Source organism: Rhagoletis pomonella, unplaced genomic scaffold, assembly GCF_013731165.1.
Source record: "Rhagoletis pomonella isolate Grant_MI unplaced genomic scaffold, Rhpom_1.0 Rhpom_scaffold_00008, whole genome shotgun sequence".
NCBI classification, from domain to species: Eukaryota; Metazoa; Arthropoda; class Insecta; order Diptera; family Tephritidae; genus Rhagoletis; species Rhagoletis pomonella.
Window position 1 is genome coordinate 16573029 of NW_023458562.1, and position 19231 is coordinate 16592259.

Consider the following 19231-nt stretch of genomic DNA (forward strand, 5'->3'; position numbering starts at 1 on the left):
TTAATACACATAAGTGCGGTGCACAAAAGCGCCATAACTCGAGTTTAGACGTTTGCCAGAAAGCGCGAAAAACGACTTCTAGCACATTTTAATCATAAGTATGGGCAAGTGAAACTTTACCACAAAAATTTTCAACAAATTACATAAAAATTTTGCTTAAGCTTTTGCTGACAGGTACATATATAAAAGGTATGTGAACATTCTTAATGTGAAATTTCGAAACTGATAAATTTTTAATTGAGTCACTTTTGAAGAGCGCGTGCGTACATGCCTCTGTTAAGGTATCTAAAGAATGCTTTTGAAAAATATGTTTGTACGGCATATAATTATTTATGTTCGTTGGGAAAATGCAAACATAACAAATGTTGGTCAAACCAATAACAAATACAAATATAACAAAACTTTCTCATTTTTCTCGAATCTAAATCTTCTTATTTTTACTATAGCAATAGAGTATTTTTAGTCAATTTGAAACGAAACTGATCACTTTTTTATTTGAAAATAATATAACAACAAGTAATTTTTAAGCAAAAAAAAAACGACTTCAATTCTCATATAAAAATGTAAGATTATAGTTAATTTCTTCATGATCCAATGATCGGATTTAAAACAAATTAGTAGGCTGACGTGGTCCAAAGTTATGCGGTACCAAACATAAAAAAAAATAAAAAATAAATAAAAATAAAAACAAAAATAAAAGTAAAAAATAAAAAATATATATTCCGACGAACTGATAATCTTCTCCGTTTTTCGAAGTCGGTTAATAATATAAACAAGTAGGTACTTAACCAAACAAAAACAAATAAACTAGTTAGCGGTCGATAAACAAAAAATAAAAAATCGACCCCTGCACCACCTAACGGCTAAATTTTTTGTGGAGTTATTGCTTCTCATCTAAGGTTTGTAAATATTTCGACACCTGCGCCATCTATAGGGCAGGAGTTATTGCTTCTCATGTAAGTAATATACATTCCAAATATGTACCATATCGGACCATAAATAAGGGGTTTTAAAATACTTATCCGACACCTGCACCACCTAGCGGATTAATTCATCTTATATATTTTATTGAAAGCGAATCGTGAGCTAAGTTTCAAGTGTCTAGCTCATCAAGAAGTTCGTTACAAAATGATTGCAAGATTTGAATACACACAAGTGAAAAGTATATATGTATTTAAAGTGACATTGGCTATTCTGTTCGAAAATGGTTTCCATAAAACCTTATTGCAAATTTTATAATAACTCTGATATTAATACATATTTCAGAGCGAGGGTGCTGCGGGGCCTTAGCCGAATCATCAGCTGGCCGACAGCAGCGATTGCTAGTGTGAGAGTTTCAGTATCGCCCAAGTACTGCCAACAGGCATATGTGGAAGTGGTTGCAAAGATCGGTAACGTGAACGATCTCTTAATGAAAGCATCCTAATCGGGCTTCCGAAAAAGATTACATGGTGGAACAACCATCTGTCAGCTCTTCGGAAATAAGTCAGAAAATTGTTTAAGCGGACAAAGCGTAATGGGAATTGGGATCACGCGTCAACCTTAACCACCCACAGCAAACAGATTTGCGAACTCATGGGAAACAGTTTCAAGAAAGTCTGTGAAAAAATTTCCTCCACTCCGAAAAGAGACAGACATCACTGCGCCAGAACAGTTCGAAGTCAAATAGATATAAAACTTCCAGACAAGAGCTACGCTAGAAGTAAGGAGTAAAGGATCCTAGATTGTCTAAGCATCCACTTTTCGGAAGTAGAAATTCACAACGACCGCCGTGGACCCACTTTGTGTGACTGAAAAACAGCGAGACGTGTGTTCTCCTGTTCACCACTACGATGGTAAATAGCTTCATTTGAGCAATAGAAATTTCCAGAGATGGATAGATAGGGACCATGTCTGGATCTTCTGAACCCGATCCTAATCAGGTCCATGTGTTAAATCCGAGCACGGCACATCTCCCCCAAGCATGAAGGTAAGCTCATATCAAGTTTATTCCTACATCAGGCACAAAAAACTACACTTTGGCAGATATTTTCGGCTGTTCAATCTAACAGCATTTTTCTGTAGGGAATTGGGGAAAATTATAAACAAACATACAAGATTGTGGACTGGTAGATCAACGGATACAGCACTGCCCCGTCTATTTATATCACACCGCACTATTTTAAGGTAGTTGGAGTAGTACTTTGTGCATTCTTAGACATTGAATAGAAATTTTACAACACTCCATTTGAGCATTTTGATCTTGGTTTAGAAAAAAGGAATGTAGGTGCTCCACCACGCCGATCTAGATATTTAAAAAGTTCCCCTAGGATTCAGCGGCTGTGGTGCACCTGTTGTATAGCGGGTGGGTTGCGCACTTGCCCCACTTTAGCCTCCTAGGTCATCCTAGTGTCTAACGCTACTACATATAATCATAGAGCAGACGGCGAGAATTCTTGGGGAAATCATAGCGAGGATTTCAATACCAAGTCTCACCGATGTGGCATGGACAAGATACCATTCTTTGAGAAGAGGTTCAAGATCGAACAAGGCAGCAAGCGATCTGGTAAAAACCAATTCTAAAAAACGCCGTCCGATGCAAACACTCAAAGGTCCCAAAGATTATATACAGTTGGTTCAAAAGCCAACGAAGGTATATTATGTATGTAGGTTAATCAATCGAAAAGCAATCCTGTTAGAAAATGCTCGAAACACTGCTTTTGAATAGGTTAATGTACCTATAGGAATAAGTAAAAAAAAAAAATTTCTTTAGTCTCATCAAAATTATTATCATTCTCAGCCATAGCGAGTATCAAAACTAAGGCTTTGTAACATTTCTCCATAAAACTTTTAAAATGTGTACCCCGGCTTTGAAAAGTTTAAACCTCAGCTTAAAACCTAAAACATTTTTCAATTATTTATAGTCTGATTGGCATAAAATTCGATGATCCTTACAACCTCATCAGCGAAGTTTAAAATACGAGGAATGGGAAAACATGCTATGCCAACAGCTGCAACAACAAATGCGGCAACAGCGATAGCTAAAAAGAAAGAAAACTAGTTTAACTGCGTCACGACGAACATCTTCACTACAGTTGCCAGCTGCTGTCGGTGCACTGTCAGCGCAGCAACAATCAGATTTCTTCACTATTGCATACCTTCTACACCACAGAGTCTCTGCGAATATTTCTTTATTAACTTTTCATTTAAATCACCGCTGATGCTGTTTACATTTTGTCATTTGACTTTTTTCGCGTTTTAAGAAAAGTATTGGATTTCAATACGCACTGTTTTTTTACAATAAAATGAAGATGAGACTAAAAGCAAGGAAATAAATAAATAAAAAAAAAATGTTAAAATTTCAATCTCGTCGCTATTTTTTCTCTAAAAAAACCGAAACAAGTTTATTTTCTTCTGCGATGGCGCATCCCTCGCCTGGCTTTCTTCTCGCGTTCATGCAGCTGTTAGCGGCGATGCTTTGCATAAATATTGGCCGGCAAAGATTTTGCAATTTTTTTTTGTATTTCTTTTTCATGTTTTGTGTTGTATTTGTTGTTGCCTATGTGATCATCACTTCATTAGCTAATACATATTATTAGCATATTTTTGGCCACTCGCGTATGTGTATTTGTACAACAACACATATATTGAAAATATTTTATTGCCACTCGTGTTTGAATTGAATTTGTTGGCTTGTATATAATTAAATAATTTATTTTTTATTTGAATCCGCTTCACTCCAAACGGAGCTGGTTTTTGTTTGAGCAACTTTTGTGGCTCAAAAGGCCAAGTCAAATGGCATGAATGTGAGAAAACGAAGCGAAAAAAGACTAATTCACAGATTCTAATTAGCATAAATTTTATTTAACTTTTTCTTTTGACTCATTTTCGTTGTAAATTTCTTTACAAAATGCTACTACAAAAAATGATGTAACACATTTTTGTAAATTCCTGAGTTTACCTGTCTAATATTATGTCACCAGCAGTTATCTATGTAAATCCACATATTCATATGTAGATTAAATTAAAAGCGCACACCCTAGAAAAGTTATGTGAACATAAGGAAATAAAGAAATAAATTAAAAAAACTTTTTTATATACATATGTGAGGTAACTAAAATTTTGTCACACATTTTTCGAAAAAAGACGTGCCTTGCTACATATTAACGGAGACTTTAAGGTCTTTCTCCATTTAGCATTTTGCTTTGATATATTTTATAATTTAAAAAATCTCCCATTTCTTTGTTCTACGCATTATTTTCACCTTCAAGCTTTCTTAATTTTTTAACCTTGAAAGTTCATCGCACTTTCTGTGGCAACGAATTTGTTAATTTTTCTACATTTCTCTGCTTCTTTGTGAAGTAAATAACTTTTCGTAGCTGTAAAAAACAGCTACAGCTTGTTTAGATTTTTTTTTTGTAATTGATTGAAAACGAAACAGGTTCGTTGCTTAAGTCTTTTGTTATTAGTAGAAAGTTTTTAACCCTCAGTTGGCTGACAAGATTCTTAGAGATCTACTTGTGACCTTTTCAATCCTTTAAAATAAAATAAAAAGTTGTTTGTTGGGGCCTTTGTAAATTAAGGTAACGATATAAATGTTACATGCGTTACTTTAACCGTTTTCTGAAATGAGTGCCCAGTCCTTTTAGAACGAATGACAATGCTTTTGGTCAATACCCAATGTATGGGAAGCCTTTATTTCCATGTTCAAACAGTTTATACTTAGTCGATCCCCTTTTGGCAAAGTCTATTCCACCAATAAAACTTTTATAGTTGTGAAATTGTTTTCACCAAGTGACTAGTATTTTCTTTGTAAATATTTATTCCAGGTTATATTTTTGGTCACCTTCTCATTTCCCACTTCCCACAAATACTAAGTAGAGGGCAATGAACAAGCAACATTTTTTTTAGAAAAGAAAACGCCATTAGACAGTGTTCCGGGGTTGAAGCAGAAAATACCATAGAAGGAAGGCATAAAAAAGCTATAGGCTCTACTTCAAGCATTTTTCAAGCTTGTCATACGCAGGTTCGGAATTTCAAGTCGAACGAATCGAAACAAATGCTCCCACCTGGAAAGTATTCAACTCGGAGATAGCAGAGGAATAAAGTGGCATCCACTGCGATGGAAAGGCCAGGTGGAGAAAAACTTGGATTCACTTTCACAGAAGCCCGTTACAGAGCCAAACAAGAAGAAGAAGATTAGGGCGGCTGCTAAAAAAGAAACAAGCACAGCTAGGTTCATGATTCGGACTTATTGCGGATTTATGTTAATCAAGCCAAAGTGTAGGGTAGGCGAATCTGAGCAAGTTCGGTATCGAAAACTTTTCTTGCAATTAGGCACCGGTTAACTTCTACACGGTGGATCGAAGCTTGACGAGAGGTTTGGCGGTGGCCGACAGCTAAACTGTCATCAGGGCTTTTAGATCACTCTAAACTAGTAGGTGATTACGTGACCTCATTTCCTAGTGAAATTTATATAGGTCCCGTGCCATACTGATATTTTTGGACACTGCGCTGCGGATGAGTTGGTCAGGAAAACCACCCTCGAGTCGATCTCACTGATAAAAGCGAGAATGGTGGCTACTGGCGGACTGTTGTTAGACAAATTAGCCTTCTGTCAACTCAAAGGATGCTGGGCGGAAACAATTTTCCGCCTGAGAAATCTCGTTCTAGGCTAAAAAACTTTTGGGCGTTAGCAGTTACCGCTGTGGTAGCATAAAGTCCAGCTGATAATTGTCCTAACCTAACCTTACTTAGCTCTTGATCGTAGATATTTAACAGCTTTCTGTATTGCTGCTACTTTCACAAGGAAAATAGTAAAGTGGTCGGGAAAACAGCATGAGCCTTATTATTTTCCTGCTTAAGGCCGTCAGTTTCTTCCCCAGATTACACTTTTCTATCTATCTATAGGCTGGGATAGAAATGCCACCTTATTAGTAATTAGTCCAGCTGAGTAAGCCCCTTATCCTTATCTTTTGCTTAACATATCCATTGGTTTCAGGGGCATGTCCTAGCTGCTATCGAAGTTAAGACGAAAGTGTTTTGAGTGTTTTGTCTACAATACAATTCAGGTTTCGTCCAGTATTATGCGTAAGTACTTGGCGGATTATCATTACATTAAGGTGGTACTTCCTACAAGCGTAAGCTACTGTTGACTGCTTGACAGTGTTGCCAGGTTGACGATTTGGTCGTAATTTTGAAGATTGTTTACTGCCATGACGATTTGACGATTTTTGTGACCCAATGACTTTTCTTTATAGTCAAATTTGGCTGGTTCTCAACTTTGAAGATAGTTACACAGGCAACTAAAAGTTGCAATGCAAACACCTATTGAGAGTTTATCATTTCTGCTAATACATAATTGTAGTTATCGATAAGTAGTTTTCATCTTTCATCACTATTTGTGTAGTTTTTGTCGGTCAAATTCGTAATTTTTGCGTTTTTGACGTTGTGTACTGGTAAACATTTTTATTGAGCCTAGAGAGTTATGAATAAGTTCTTTAGCGAAGCTTGTAAGTATAAACAGTTTTTAATAAGCATCGTTAAGTTGCAGTAAAAAAAAAAAATAAGATGAAAATATGATTTTATTGAAATTAAAATTATTTTTGTTAAAAGTAATGCAAATTTTAAAAATTAAAAAAAAAAATTAACTTTTTTTTTATGTATAGCAATCAGAAGCTAGAATAAAATGAAAAAAAACAACAAAAGAGCTCCTTGGTTGTGTTTATTCAAATTTTTTATATGTTGACGATTTTGACATGCAAATGACAATTTTTGAGAGCCAAACTGACGATTTATCACTTCAATGACCTGGCAACACTGCTGCTTGATTTCATTTCTGCACACACAACTTGGCAACTTAGTTGTTCTAATCTAATCAGAATTAATACAAAAAACTAAGCAACTTTTAATTTCTTCGCAATCTACTTATGTATAAGACTCGTGGCAATTATTAATGCAAATTTTATTTAATAAACAATGTCTTGTTAGACCAAGGACTTAGCCATGTGTCTTAACAGTAACCTGAGTTGCTGCATACATACTAAATGTTGTCAATAGTATATGGGAGTGTTCTGTGTTTAGAAATCAAAAGACATAAATAATTTTCATTAATTTGCATTTAAATACAAAAGTCTTAAATTTTTAAAATTGTCGTATTTTTTTCATATACGTATGTATGTACATATGTATGTGTGTGTATGTTTTTAGATAACAGAACGCAATAGTAAAAAAAAACCAATTAAAATAAGAAACAAACACATGACTTCAAAGTTTATTTGCGAGGCTACTGACTGTTTATCTTTAGATGGTTTTGTATTTACATATGCTTGCACATATATGTATATGTACATATAAATAGCAAGTGCTAAAGCACACATATGGTAGCTTAAATAAATACATTGCGCTAGAGCAGTTTTTTAAAGCCATGCGTTTGAGCGTTTGAACAGCGAGCGAATAGCGAAAATAAAAATTGTAAGTAGGCAAATGCAAATAAATACTATACTCACATGAGTGTACACATGCTAACGTAGTTACGTATATATGTGTGTGAAGGAATATAGTATGTAGCTAAGCACTTTTTTGTTTGTTTGCATTTTGGTTTTTTTGTCAACGAAAAGTGTCTTTTGCCAGCAAGTTCGTGGTGTGCTTTGCAGACAAATATGCAAATGTCAAAGTTTGAATGTGAGTGCAAAAGTGAATAGAGTTGAAGGAAAATATTGACAAATAGCAGCGGCAAAATTTTTTCACTTACACGTTAGTTAAAGTTCGGAAACGCATTCAAAGAATTACCTAAGTGTGTGCATTAGAGTGGTCCAAAGTTTTATTTTTTTCAGCCACCCCCAAAACTCAAGAATATCGAAAATAAGACGACACGTATTTTTTATTTTGAAATCAGTCAGCAACTTTTCAATCTAAGCTAGCGATATGTACATTTACTAAAAATATTATAATTCAAAAAAAAGCGATTTACTTGAAGAAAATGGCTGAAAAAAAGTTTTTTTCTCTCGTGTTAAGTTTGAAAAAGTGGACTTTGCAACTTTTTACTCTAAGTTAAATATAAATATGGAAACAACGAACCACATCCATTTCATTTTGAATTGCTTATATTTTCAGCGATTTCTTTTTTAATTAAATAACCAAATTTTTGTTTGAACAGTCTGCAGCAGTTTGTTTAAATTCCTTTAGAAGGGAAACATACCTCTTTGGCAAAGGCCTACAAAATGCTTTCAAAGAACAAATATTTGCCTATTTGAAACTTTGAGGCCCTTAAAGCAACTTAAGCAAAGCTGCCATTTGGTCTGCCTTCAGACGTTTTAGTATATTCCAAATAATTTTTGACAATTCTCAAAGCGAAGCAAGTCTGAATTGGGCCAATACCTTAAGTCTTAAGGTATTCCGAGGGTCAATTCTCGTTCTGCGTTAAGGCCAGTATGCAGCTCGACTCTGACTTTTTAGGCATTTATTTTGAATACTGTTTTCTAGCCCTTGGAATTCTAGTATAACTTAAAATGTGGAATTTAAAAAAAACGCGTTGATTTGAAAATTTACGAGTATTTTAATTTTGAATGGAGCAAGATAAGTATGTTCACATTTCATTAATATACATACAGTGGTCGAAAACCACCATATTTTGATAAGTTTTAATATATTACTTTGTTGTTATTTAATTTTGATTGTTTATTTTTTTATATGTTTTTCATTCTTTTACAAAATCCGTGTAAATCCAAATTTCAAACTATGTGCAATGTTTAAAAAAATCACCTAACTTTCGTAAAAATGTCTAGCTTTTTTAATTCGATTTTCTTGAAACATTCTGAGTATGCAGTTTTTTAGCCAATATAATTCGTGTAGAATAAAGTAGGTACAAGCTTCAAATGGCTAACAATTACGGTTGACTTTTTAAAATTTGTTGTCCCACTTTCTTCCATATAACGAATACACACAATTTATTTTTATGTGGAATAAAAAATGGTGACAAAAAATTCTAAAAAAACCAAGTGTAATTTTAAGCCAGTTGAGATGAATTCAATCTCATTAAAAAAGCTCGAAATTTTTACGAAAGTTTGTTGTTGTTGTTGTTTTTTTTAAATATTGCACAAAGTTTGAAACTTGGATCTGGTAGAGTGCGGGTAGGCTTATAACTTTGCAAAATAGCCTTCGCTTCACCATAAACGCATTTAATTCTGATTTAATAAAATGTAACTTTGGCATGGCTATAGAAGACGATTGATTTTTGGAATTTTTTTGGTTGACGGAGTCAATCATTTTCCTTACATATCGTTACCTTAATTCACAAAGGTCATAGGAGGTATTACACCTTCAATAAAAATTTTAAAGTGTTAGTACCAAAAATGACGTAGTTACATGCCACCCTACCTGTTTTTATACTCTTTCTTAATGTTTTTTGCTTCTTATGTAAAATAAAAAATTTGTTGGTTTGGGCCTTTGTGAATTAAGATACCATATGTAGTAAATGGAGTCAACAAAAAATTTTAAAATTTTTCTAATAATTTTATTGAAAAATTCCAAATTTTAACGAATTTTTCTAAATTTTGTACAAAGTTTGAAACATTTATTTATATAGCTTTTTTTATAGTGTGAATTGTATGTAAATACAATTGGGGTATTCACAACAGTGTCGTAAGTGTCGTATTGTTGTATGTCGTAAACTTTAAACGCCTAAAAAGAATATTACAGGGGTCCGTAAAGTACCATCAAAGTCATATTATGCATTTTTGCAGTGTTAAAAAATAGTTGGTTGTGGTTTCAAGTGCTCTAAACATTTATTTAAGCTTTTAAAGTTTACGACATACAACATTACGACACTTACGACGCCGCTGTGAATCCCTCAAATAATAATATATTTTTTTATTAACTTACAAAATTCTATCTAATGTTTTTTTAAAAGTGGTGAAAAGGTTTACGCGGTACATTTAAAAAAAAAAGACAAGTAAATTAAATTATAAAAAATAAATAGTCAAAACTTGTCAATGTGTGGGTGTCGTATATTCATGAGAAGCACTATATTTGCACCCATAACAAATTTACTTGAAAAGTTTATAACCTATAATTTATTAATTAAAACTGTTACAGACTCGGTAAGTAGGGTGAAAACACGATAACCTCTGCACTTGAATTTATGCATCTATGTACATAAATTAGAAATGTCTGCTGGAAACTTGGATCAGGGAAATCAACTACGAGTAAGATTAGTATCAAAAATGACCTTAGCACAATGAAAAATGTGTGTGAACTCAAAATATTAATAAATATGTATATTATTTCGTTTCAGATTCCCTAAATATGTTGACCTTTAAATAATTTTCACACATTTTTTACAAGTGAAGTTCACAGACAGCTAGCGTTGTTGGTATTGCAATAGTTCTCAAGTTGAATGTATATTAAGTTTAATAAATACATATGTACATACATACATACATATTTCCGTTAAGCTATAATATAATAGATTTATTTATTATTTAATATGAAAAAATAAAAACCAAGAAGCTGCAACAAAGACACGTACGGGTAAATAAATAAACGCATATATTTTTTTTTCTGCACTACGTTTTAGTAGTTCTTTCCACGCGACGCTTTTTTGTCTGCTTGCACTAAATGAAAAAAGTTATTAGAATTTCAAGTCGCAGAGACTCACGTACGTACTTATTTACGTACATGCGGACGTATGCGCACGCAGTAGTACTTAGTACAATTTCCGGTCGTCACCGCACTTACGCAAAGGTCAAACAAAGAGAGTCGCACATAAAACAAAAAAAAATAGCAAAAAAATAAAAACAAAACTCCAAACGCATTTTGTTGCCTACTATCCGCATTCAGCGTTCTGGTGCGTGGGAAGCAGCGGAAGTGGCAACAACAAATAGGCAAACAAATGCGAGAAAATCCAAATTAAACTGATTATTAATAAATGCTTTGATTTTTCTGGTTTTTTGTTAATTTGTTGTTTCTAAATTTTTTTTGTGTTTAATTTGTTTTGTTTTTTTTTTTAGCAAATTTGAAATGCTTTGGTATGACAACCTTAACAAATTAAGTGATTTTCTTTTATTCCTCAACAGTTTCGGATACTTTTAGCGGAATCATTAGGTTAATAGTCGCAATGAACTTTGCTAATTTTTTGGAGGTCAACTATGTCATTTCTGCTTTGAAAGATTTTTTTTAATAATTAGTCAAATTAAATTTCATTATAACCAATTATTGTTAAATATAATAAGAAAGTGGTTCATGTTTAGATTAGGTCTGTCATTAACGCTCCAATATATGAAATTAAGAATTTTGGTGGAAATTCTGTAAGCTGCAGCTATAACACCGTGCGACAAAAACAAAAAAAAAAAAATTGAAAACACACGAGCACAAAATTGGAAAACACACGAAAACTGCGTTTTTAGTTTTTCTCTCTGACGTCAGAATTTTTTGAAAAGGACTTTGAAATTTGAAAGATATGATTAATTCCAAAAGTTCCAATATGGGTACCAAATGAAAGAAAAAATTCTGTAGAGTTAAAAAATAAAGTAAAATTTTGCGGTTCACAAGGACAAATATCTGTTGAAAATGACCTTGTATTAAATTTTGTTTTTTTATGCTAATAAAGTTAAAAGGAAAAAATTCGAGGGAGTATTCGAGTGTATTTTAGTCCTTAACATATAGTTTTCTCAAAAATAAATATTTAAAAATTTCAAGGATATTCTAGAACAAAATTTAAAAAGACATTTTCAATACCTACTCGTGCTTATGCATGATAAAAATTAATCTGTTTAAATTCTATGTACATTTTCTTTTTAATTTGATACTTATGCTGTCTTCCTCCACTGCACGGAATTTTTTTAATTATTTTTTGAATTAATTATATTTTTCAAATTCCAAAGTCCTTTTAAAAAATCCTACATTTACAGTGGTGGAAAAATAAACAGGGACGCGATATTTTAACAAACTTTGTCAATTTTGCTTTTGTTTATTTAATATTTGTTATTTTTTATAAAAGTATTGCTCATTGTCTAAAAAACCATATAAATTCATATTTCAAAAAATTATAAAAATTTTGTAAAGCTGCATCTAAATTTTCTACTTTTTAATCAGCTTTTTTTAATTCTAGTATTATGCTTTTTACATATAAAAAAAACGGTCGAACATATGGAAGAAAATGCGTGGAAAAAAATCTGCCAAAAATCTATGCGATCTTTTAGCAACTTAAGATTTACACTTGATTATATAAAAATTTAATGGGCTATAAAACTGCATACTCAGAAAAAATTTAAAAATCTGATTAAAAATTTTAAAATTCAGATGCAATTTTGCAAAATTTTTATAATTTTTGCACAAAGTTTTAAATATGAATTTATATACATATATAATGAGCAGTATCATTATAAAAAATAGTAAGTATTAAAAATACATATTTTTTCCAGCACTTAAGTAATGCCGATTTAAAAACGAAAACCGGAATTTAAAGTTTCAAGAGCACATTCACCCTATATAAGTTAATTTTACAACAAAATACCCCAACATCCTAACAAAGGTACATATGTACATAAATAACTGAAGTTCACGGTGTTTTATTTCGTCTGCTTGCACTGATTCATTTCCTGCTATTGCGCAACTGCAATTCTTCACAGCAATAAATTATGTAAAAACCCCAAAAAATTCTGCACATACACTCACAAAATAAAGGGAGCCAACTATTGCCACACACAATGATTGGCAAGCGCAACCGTAAAAAATTCCCGCTAATTGCGCCGTTTTCACGGGAATCAAAGTAAGTAAGTAAGAAAAAAAAGTGTACATGGTAAAAATTAAATATCACTCATTCAATCAGCGAAGAACTCACCTTGTGACTGTCCAATAGCGAGCTGCGTTGCCAACGTCAGCATCCAGGTGAGCAGCGGCAGGCGCTTGAGAATGCAGCGAACACAAAACTGTGGTATTCCCATGCTGCTGTGTGCGAGTGTGTCGACCACACTGAGTGTACGTGCAGTTGTTGTTGTTATTATGATGCGCAGTATTAAATTGGTTTTTTTTTGTGTTTTTGCTATGAAGGTTTTTTGTTATTTTAATTTTTAAACCTTTTGTTAAAACAAGTATTATGTTTCTTTGTTGGCAAAACACATTAATTAAATTTTTAATTTTTTCAATTCTTTTTTCACAAATTTTCTCATTTGCTTATTTCAGTTTGATTTTTGTGCAATGCATTCTTTTGCGGCGCGAACACATGTGGCGATTTTATTGCTAAACAATTGAGTTTTGTGGTGTGTATTTATTTGTTGATGTAAATAATTTATTTTTTTTGTTTCGCTAAGAAATTAATTTTGTAATTATTTTTGTATTATTAACAGCGCGTGATTTTTGTTTTATTTGCTATTGTTATTAAGATCGAAATCCAGTTCTTGATATCCTTAAATATGTATTTTTACCGTTATTTAGGTTAAAAAAAAAATTACAAGTTAATAAACAAAGAATATGGAGGAATTGCTTGGTTACTAAAGCGAGCGGTCGCAGTGTTGGCAGCGGCGAATAAAATGAGAAATACAGAAAATAAGTATGTATGAAATGTAATTGCTTTTAAAGCTAAAACAAAAATAACAACAACAGCAGCGTTAACCTATGTATGCCCGCTGGCGCAAACAACTCGTATTTGTAATTGAGACGCCAGTGGTGGGGAGCTATACGTAACTAGATGACAGCATTCTCAAGGTTATCAGCAAAAGCAAGTTGCATACATACATCTGTACATATGTATTTCCATATGTACGTGTATAAATATGAGCGTTTTGCATGCGTAAATGTGCATGTGTGTGTTTGTGAGATGCAGTCTGCAGCTAGCGGTGTTACTTTTTACTTCTTTTTGTATTAAACTGACAATTGTTACTGATTTATTATAATTGTAGGTGTTGTTGTTAATGTTGTTATAGGATTGTTGGTACTTCTTTGCTTCATTGCATTGCTTGAGTATTTTATTTTTTATTTTAGTGAACAATGTACATGCAACTTATTCGCTTCTTCCATATTAAGTTGAATATACTACATATGACATATTTCGAGACCATAAATGGCGTTCAGCAACGAAACGTCTGTTGCTTTTGCGAGCTAGACGTAGAAACGCCAGAACACATTATCTGTGAATGTGACGCTCGCGCTAGACGCAGGCTAGGTCGCCACACTTAGTCCATCTGAAAATGGGAACAAGAGACCCCGGACAGAGTGCTAATCTCCTTTGTTTCAATTGGCATTAACTGCAATTACATAAGTATTGATGGAAACTACCTATGAATTTATGGCTATGAATGCTGTTTGTCTATCAAAGTAAATGTTTGCCTCCCTTATCGGCATTAAACAATTGGACAGCCATTCGAAAACTTCTGTACCGGCAGCCATATTTATCTATGTGGAAACTTCCATTTGTGTTTGATGAGGAATTCCCAATTTTTTACTATTTATCATACAGTCTACGCTGGTCTGGGGTTTCCTCCGGCAACCCCCAGAAAGTCACGTTTTAGCGATATGGTATCTTAGCCTTCAATGTCCAGTAAGATATGCAATGAGAGTTCTTAGTTAGACTGTCCCTTAGAAACGCCACTCTAGTTTCAAAAATCTTGTATTGCGTTTTACACTTTGACATACGCCAGTGGCTGAGCGCCTTGCATGCTCCGCACTTTTCGTGATTTTCAGCCAGTTGGTGCCCAGTTTGTTCAGCAAGTTTTTGCAATTTTCTACTATCATTGCTATCATTTAAAATCCGTTCATGATTTCCAATGCCTAGTGACTGTCCAACATTATATTTATAGTAGACCCATTAGTTCTTCTGGTGTGGACATCTGCCCACTGATACACTTTTCTGAACTAATTTTCAAGCTGGTTACATTCGGTAATATTGGAGCGCTCCAACGAGCCTTTTTTCAAGGAGTATAGCTCGAGGCTTGTACTGATTAGTGCTTCTCTTGGGCATACACCCTAGGCTGATATAATAGCCACAGCCAAGCGATAAAGCTTCACTAGAGTGACGGCGGGGCTTAATTGCTTGGCGTTTGACCACCAGACCAGTGCTGCGTATTTGATAATCTGAAAGGAGGTAAGACTAATTAGTCTATATGCGTAGGGAAATGTTTTAAGCTTTGTTCCGCTTTCGATATGAATACGACTTTGACCTCTTTCCATGATGATTGTATATGAGCAAGAAGTAGTGTTGCTGCCAGTGTCTTGACTAAGGTTCTAAATATGGACCCTGGATTTGTATGCACTAGAAGTAGAAGAGGCCGTTTCTTTATTGACATTCCCTCCGGCGAGGTCAATTTTCTGCTTATTTGCGCTCACTGCGCTAACAGCACTTATGACAGAAAGTAGACCTTGAGGAATAGAATCCTACAGAAGCCTATATGTTTCTTCCAATGATCCAATTTAAGTGACTTCATAAGGCGTTATGCAACTGGCAGGGAAGAGAATACCCTAAAATTCCAGCGGTTGGTAGCCATTTTGGACCATCTAAGCTGTTGTTAGCAGTTAGAGCTGATTTATGTTGAAGTATTTGCTGACCTTATATCGAAGCTTACTGGGTTTACCGAATCTCTCAACCCAACAGCAACAACTGATGCAAGTGAATTAATGTCGGGAAATTAGTGGCGATTTCGTTTCTACAAAAAATTTTGCCTTCTCATCGCCCTCTCCTTAGTGTTGCATTTTTTCGTAAACACGAAATCGGCATAAAATTATGCCTCACTCATTTATATACATACATACATTTAATTAACAAGTACCTTATGCAATTGATTTAAGTGACATTTCTTCAAAGCATTTTGAATGATTTTTAATTACTGGCGCAATAATTAGTTATTTAATGAATTTTCCCACAGCAAATTTCGTGTTTTATGAATGTATGTATGTACAAATACATCCCTACTTATATAGTTGTATTTCTTTAATATGCAATATGGTTTAGTGCATCATTTCTTTTTTTTTTTTATTTAGTCAAATTAATAAATTGCTTTACTCAGCGGGATATTGTTTAACGCTAACCTACATGTATAATTCGTCTGACGAAAATAGGGAAAATAAGAGATCAAGCGTAGCCTATATGTCGGTACGTCGCTATGTACATATTTATGTATGTATTTAAATAGAAAATAATAAATAAAAATTAACTACACTCTCTAAACTGGACTTGGTTGAATGATCAATTGAAAAGTTGCATAGCAAAAAGCAGCAAAACACAAAAGACTTGCGAAACGAACTTGCAAGCATAGCGGCAGAGGGATTGGTCGCCGTTTTTTTAAAAAGCGGCGACGCGCGATTGACAATGAGTAAGTGAGTGAGTGTGGCGCATGTAGACTAGTTTGGTGGCTTGTTTATTTAAATTTGTGACCACTTTGCTTTGGTTTTGCGCAAACCGCTTTAGCAATGATTAAACGGAACTGCTCAATGGAAATTTTTGTATTAATTTTATTGCGATTTTTTTAGGCTAAATGAAGGTTGAATATTTATGAATCACTGCTAACATTAACAAATTTTCTTTTGATTTCTTTACTTTGTTTTCCATTTGCTATTATATTAATTTTATTTATTATGGCTTATCGATAAATCGTATCGTACGTTTGTCAAGTGGCTTTGACTAACTTTTACTTTGATACGTTTATAACAACAATTACAGAAGCGAGTTGTTGATAACTGTTGAAGTTCATAAAAGACAACTCCGATAAAAAAAATTGCAAATGCGCAGAGCGCTTACATGAATTTTAATTTTTAAAAGGAAACGAAAAAGGGGAAGTTCGAAAATGAGTAACAAAAACTAGTACAAGCATTCAAAAAATACGGCACGGTTATAAATAAGTTAAAAAAAAGTGGCCGCAATTTTGGGGAAATTGTATACACTTATTAAATTTGCATTTTTTATTTGAATAATTGTAAATTAGTTGTTGTCCTCTGAATTTTTCTTTACTTTAGTACTTAATAAAATGTACAAGGCAAGTTTAAAGTAATTCTAAATGATGCACTGCAGGATGTAAAATATACACATAATATAAATATTTTTAGTTTAATTTTGTTTAAGGGAATTCGATAATATAAAATTACTGTGCATATTTAAAAATCGATGAAGAAATTAATGATAAAAAGAATTAATGACATTAGAAGAGCTAAAAACATATTTGTTGCAATAACAATAAACGAACAAATTAAAATGTGCCAAAAACCACAACAAAAACCAAGCAAACAGTCACCTATTTCTTAAAACCATCCCCTTTTTTTTTTTTAATAATATTTTTAATGTCTCTTATATTTATTTGTCAATATCTTTTAATATGTCTGCAACTTTTTACGCTTTTATTTCATTTAGTTTTAAATATTCGTTTTTCATTGTTTTTTAATCTTTCAGTCATTTGTCACCGTAACGCCACACATCACAACCGCTGCCCGCTCGCTAGTCGCCAACGCTGATCACAACGAGTGGCAACTAGAAACACAAAGACAAGCACTCGCTTGCACCATTCCACCCTTCACCGTGCTGCGCAGCACTGTTTTTGAAATGCAAAATTATTGCTGTCGCTTGCATACAAATTAATACAAGACTGAAATTTGAGCCACCGACAGCAGCGCCATAAGCAACGACAAAAACAATAACACACAAAAAAACGACAGTATTTCCAAAGAAGTATGTAAGCTGTGAAGTGGTTAAAAATGTTTTAATAAAATATTGTTTGCTAGGGGTCGTTTTTAATACATATTTCTTTCTTTCATTCTGTTCACAAATCTTTCACTCTTCCCTTTGTATAAAAATTTGTATATAAATTTATATTTTTCGATTGCTGTGCAGTCAAACACACATAAAACAAAACAACAGTAGTACGTATTTTGAGAAATTCAGTCAAATTTTTGTAAACCAAAATGTATAGGAAGCTACACTAAAGTCTAAAGACCTCAGCAACAAACTGGACACATGACACACACACACACACACGCACTCGTTGAGGCATTCCAGAATGCACGAGTTTTTATTGCAATGCCATTTTTGTTGCTATTAAATATTACTATTATGATTTTATTGTTTTAATTATTCGCAAACGATTTTTTTCAGCCACGTACAGCGCACCAGCGTTAAACCGTTCATAAACGCGTTTCGAGTAAAACTAACCTCAGCTTTCGTTATTAGCCAGCGTCAAGGTAGTCGAGTTGTTGTGGAGTAGAGCTTGCGGTATAGGCTTGCCTGGTAGAGTGGTAGCACAAGAATTGGTAGCAATGCAAGAAAATTAAATGGCAGTGACAAAGAGCCAAGTGCTAAAGTGGAATCAGAAAGCAAAAGCGAAGCAGAAAATGTACAACAAGGCGAGAGAGAATTTATGGCGAGTCTGATGGTTTTCGCAAAAATAACTCGGCCAGAGCAGTTTTAATGGGAGTTGCGAAGGGAAAACGACGAGCGGCAAAACTATTAAATTCAAGAGACAAAGAGTGGAGTACAGAAAACGTAAGACTGTTTGCAGAAAACCGATAGCAGCAGGTGGTATAACGTAAGAGACTTGGTTAGGTTTATTTCATCTAAACTTAAATCTATTTTTCCCTATATATGCATAAACCAAATATTTTACTTATTATTGAAGTTTTTGAAAACGACTCATAAAGTGCTGCAGCTCTTATGAAGAAAAATTCATATAAAATTGCGCAACAGAAATGGAAAGAAATATTTGCTTATAAAATGTTTTTTTAATCTATATGCAGCTTGCAAGAAAAAAATTGCTCATACATACATTTATTTCTCCAAGAAAAGTTACAGCAAAAGCAAAGTACTTCTTCAATAATGAAAAATATTTCTTGTAATTTCCTTGAGAGCTGCAAACAGCCCTTACGTGAAATTAGATTTTAGTTTAAAATTAAGTAAAAATTACTCGTTTTTTTGAAAAACTGTTTCAATTAAGCAGAAAATACAACCGACTTCAATGCTCGCATAAAAATGTATGAGTACCGTTAATTTCTTCATGATGAAATGATCGGAACTAAACCAAAGTAGTATGAGACCAGCCTTTCCGATAAAAAAAGAATTATCGAAAACGCTTCACGTGGTTGAAATTTATGCGCTAACATGCACAAAAAAAAATATTCCGATGAGTGATAGATAGCCTTGGTTTTTTGTTTTTTTTTTTTTTAAGCCGGTTAAAAATAGTCAACAACAAATGTATTGAGTAAAGAAAAGAGCAATAATGTGCAAAGAAATAAGTGATCTGACAAACAAACTTCTAAATGCTTGCAAAAAAATATCAAA

General features: G+C 33.4%; 1 protein-coding gene across 4 annotated transcripts in view; it reads right to left on the bottom strand.

The window, feature by feature from the left end:
• The window catches only part of LOC118744253 (mucin-17), a 108001-nt gene extending 89754 nt beyond the window's left edge, over window positions 1-18247 (bottom strand). The window contains exons 1-2 of one of the 4 annotated variants that reach the window (XM_036477142.1): window positions 18007-18247; window positions 12821-13218 (exon numbers count right to left, since the gene is read on the bottom strand). In XM_036477142.1, the coding sequence (XP_036333035.1) occupies window positions 12821-12923 (103 nt within the window). In that variant the 5' untranslated portion in view covers window positions 12924-13218; window positions 18007-18247. Of the gene's footprint in view, window positions 1-12820; window positions 13285-18006 lie in introns of all 4 variants that reach the window. The other 3 variants (XM_036477141.1, XM_036477140.1, XM_036477143.1) reach the window with 3 other exon arrangements.
• Between the last annotated feature and the right edge of the window lie 984 nt (window positions 18248-19231).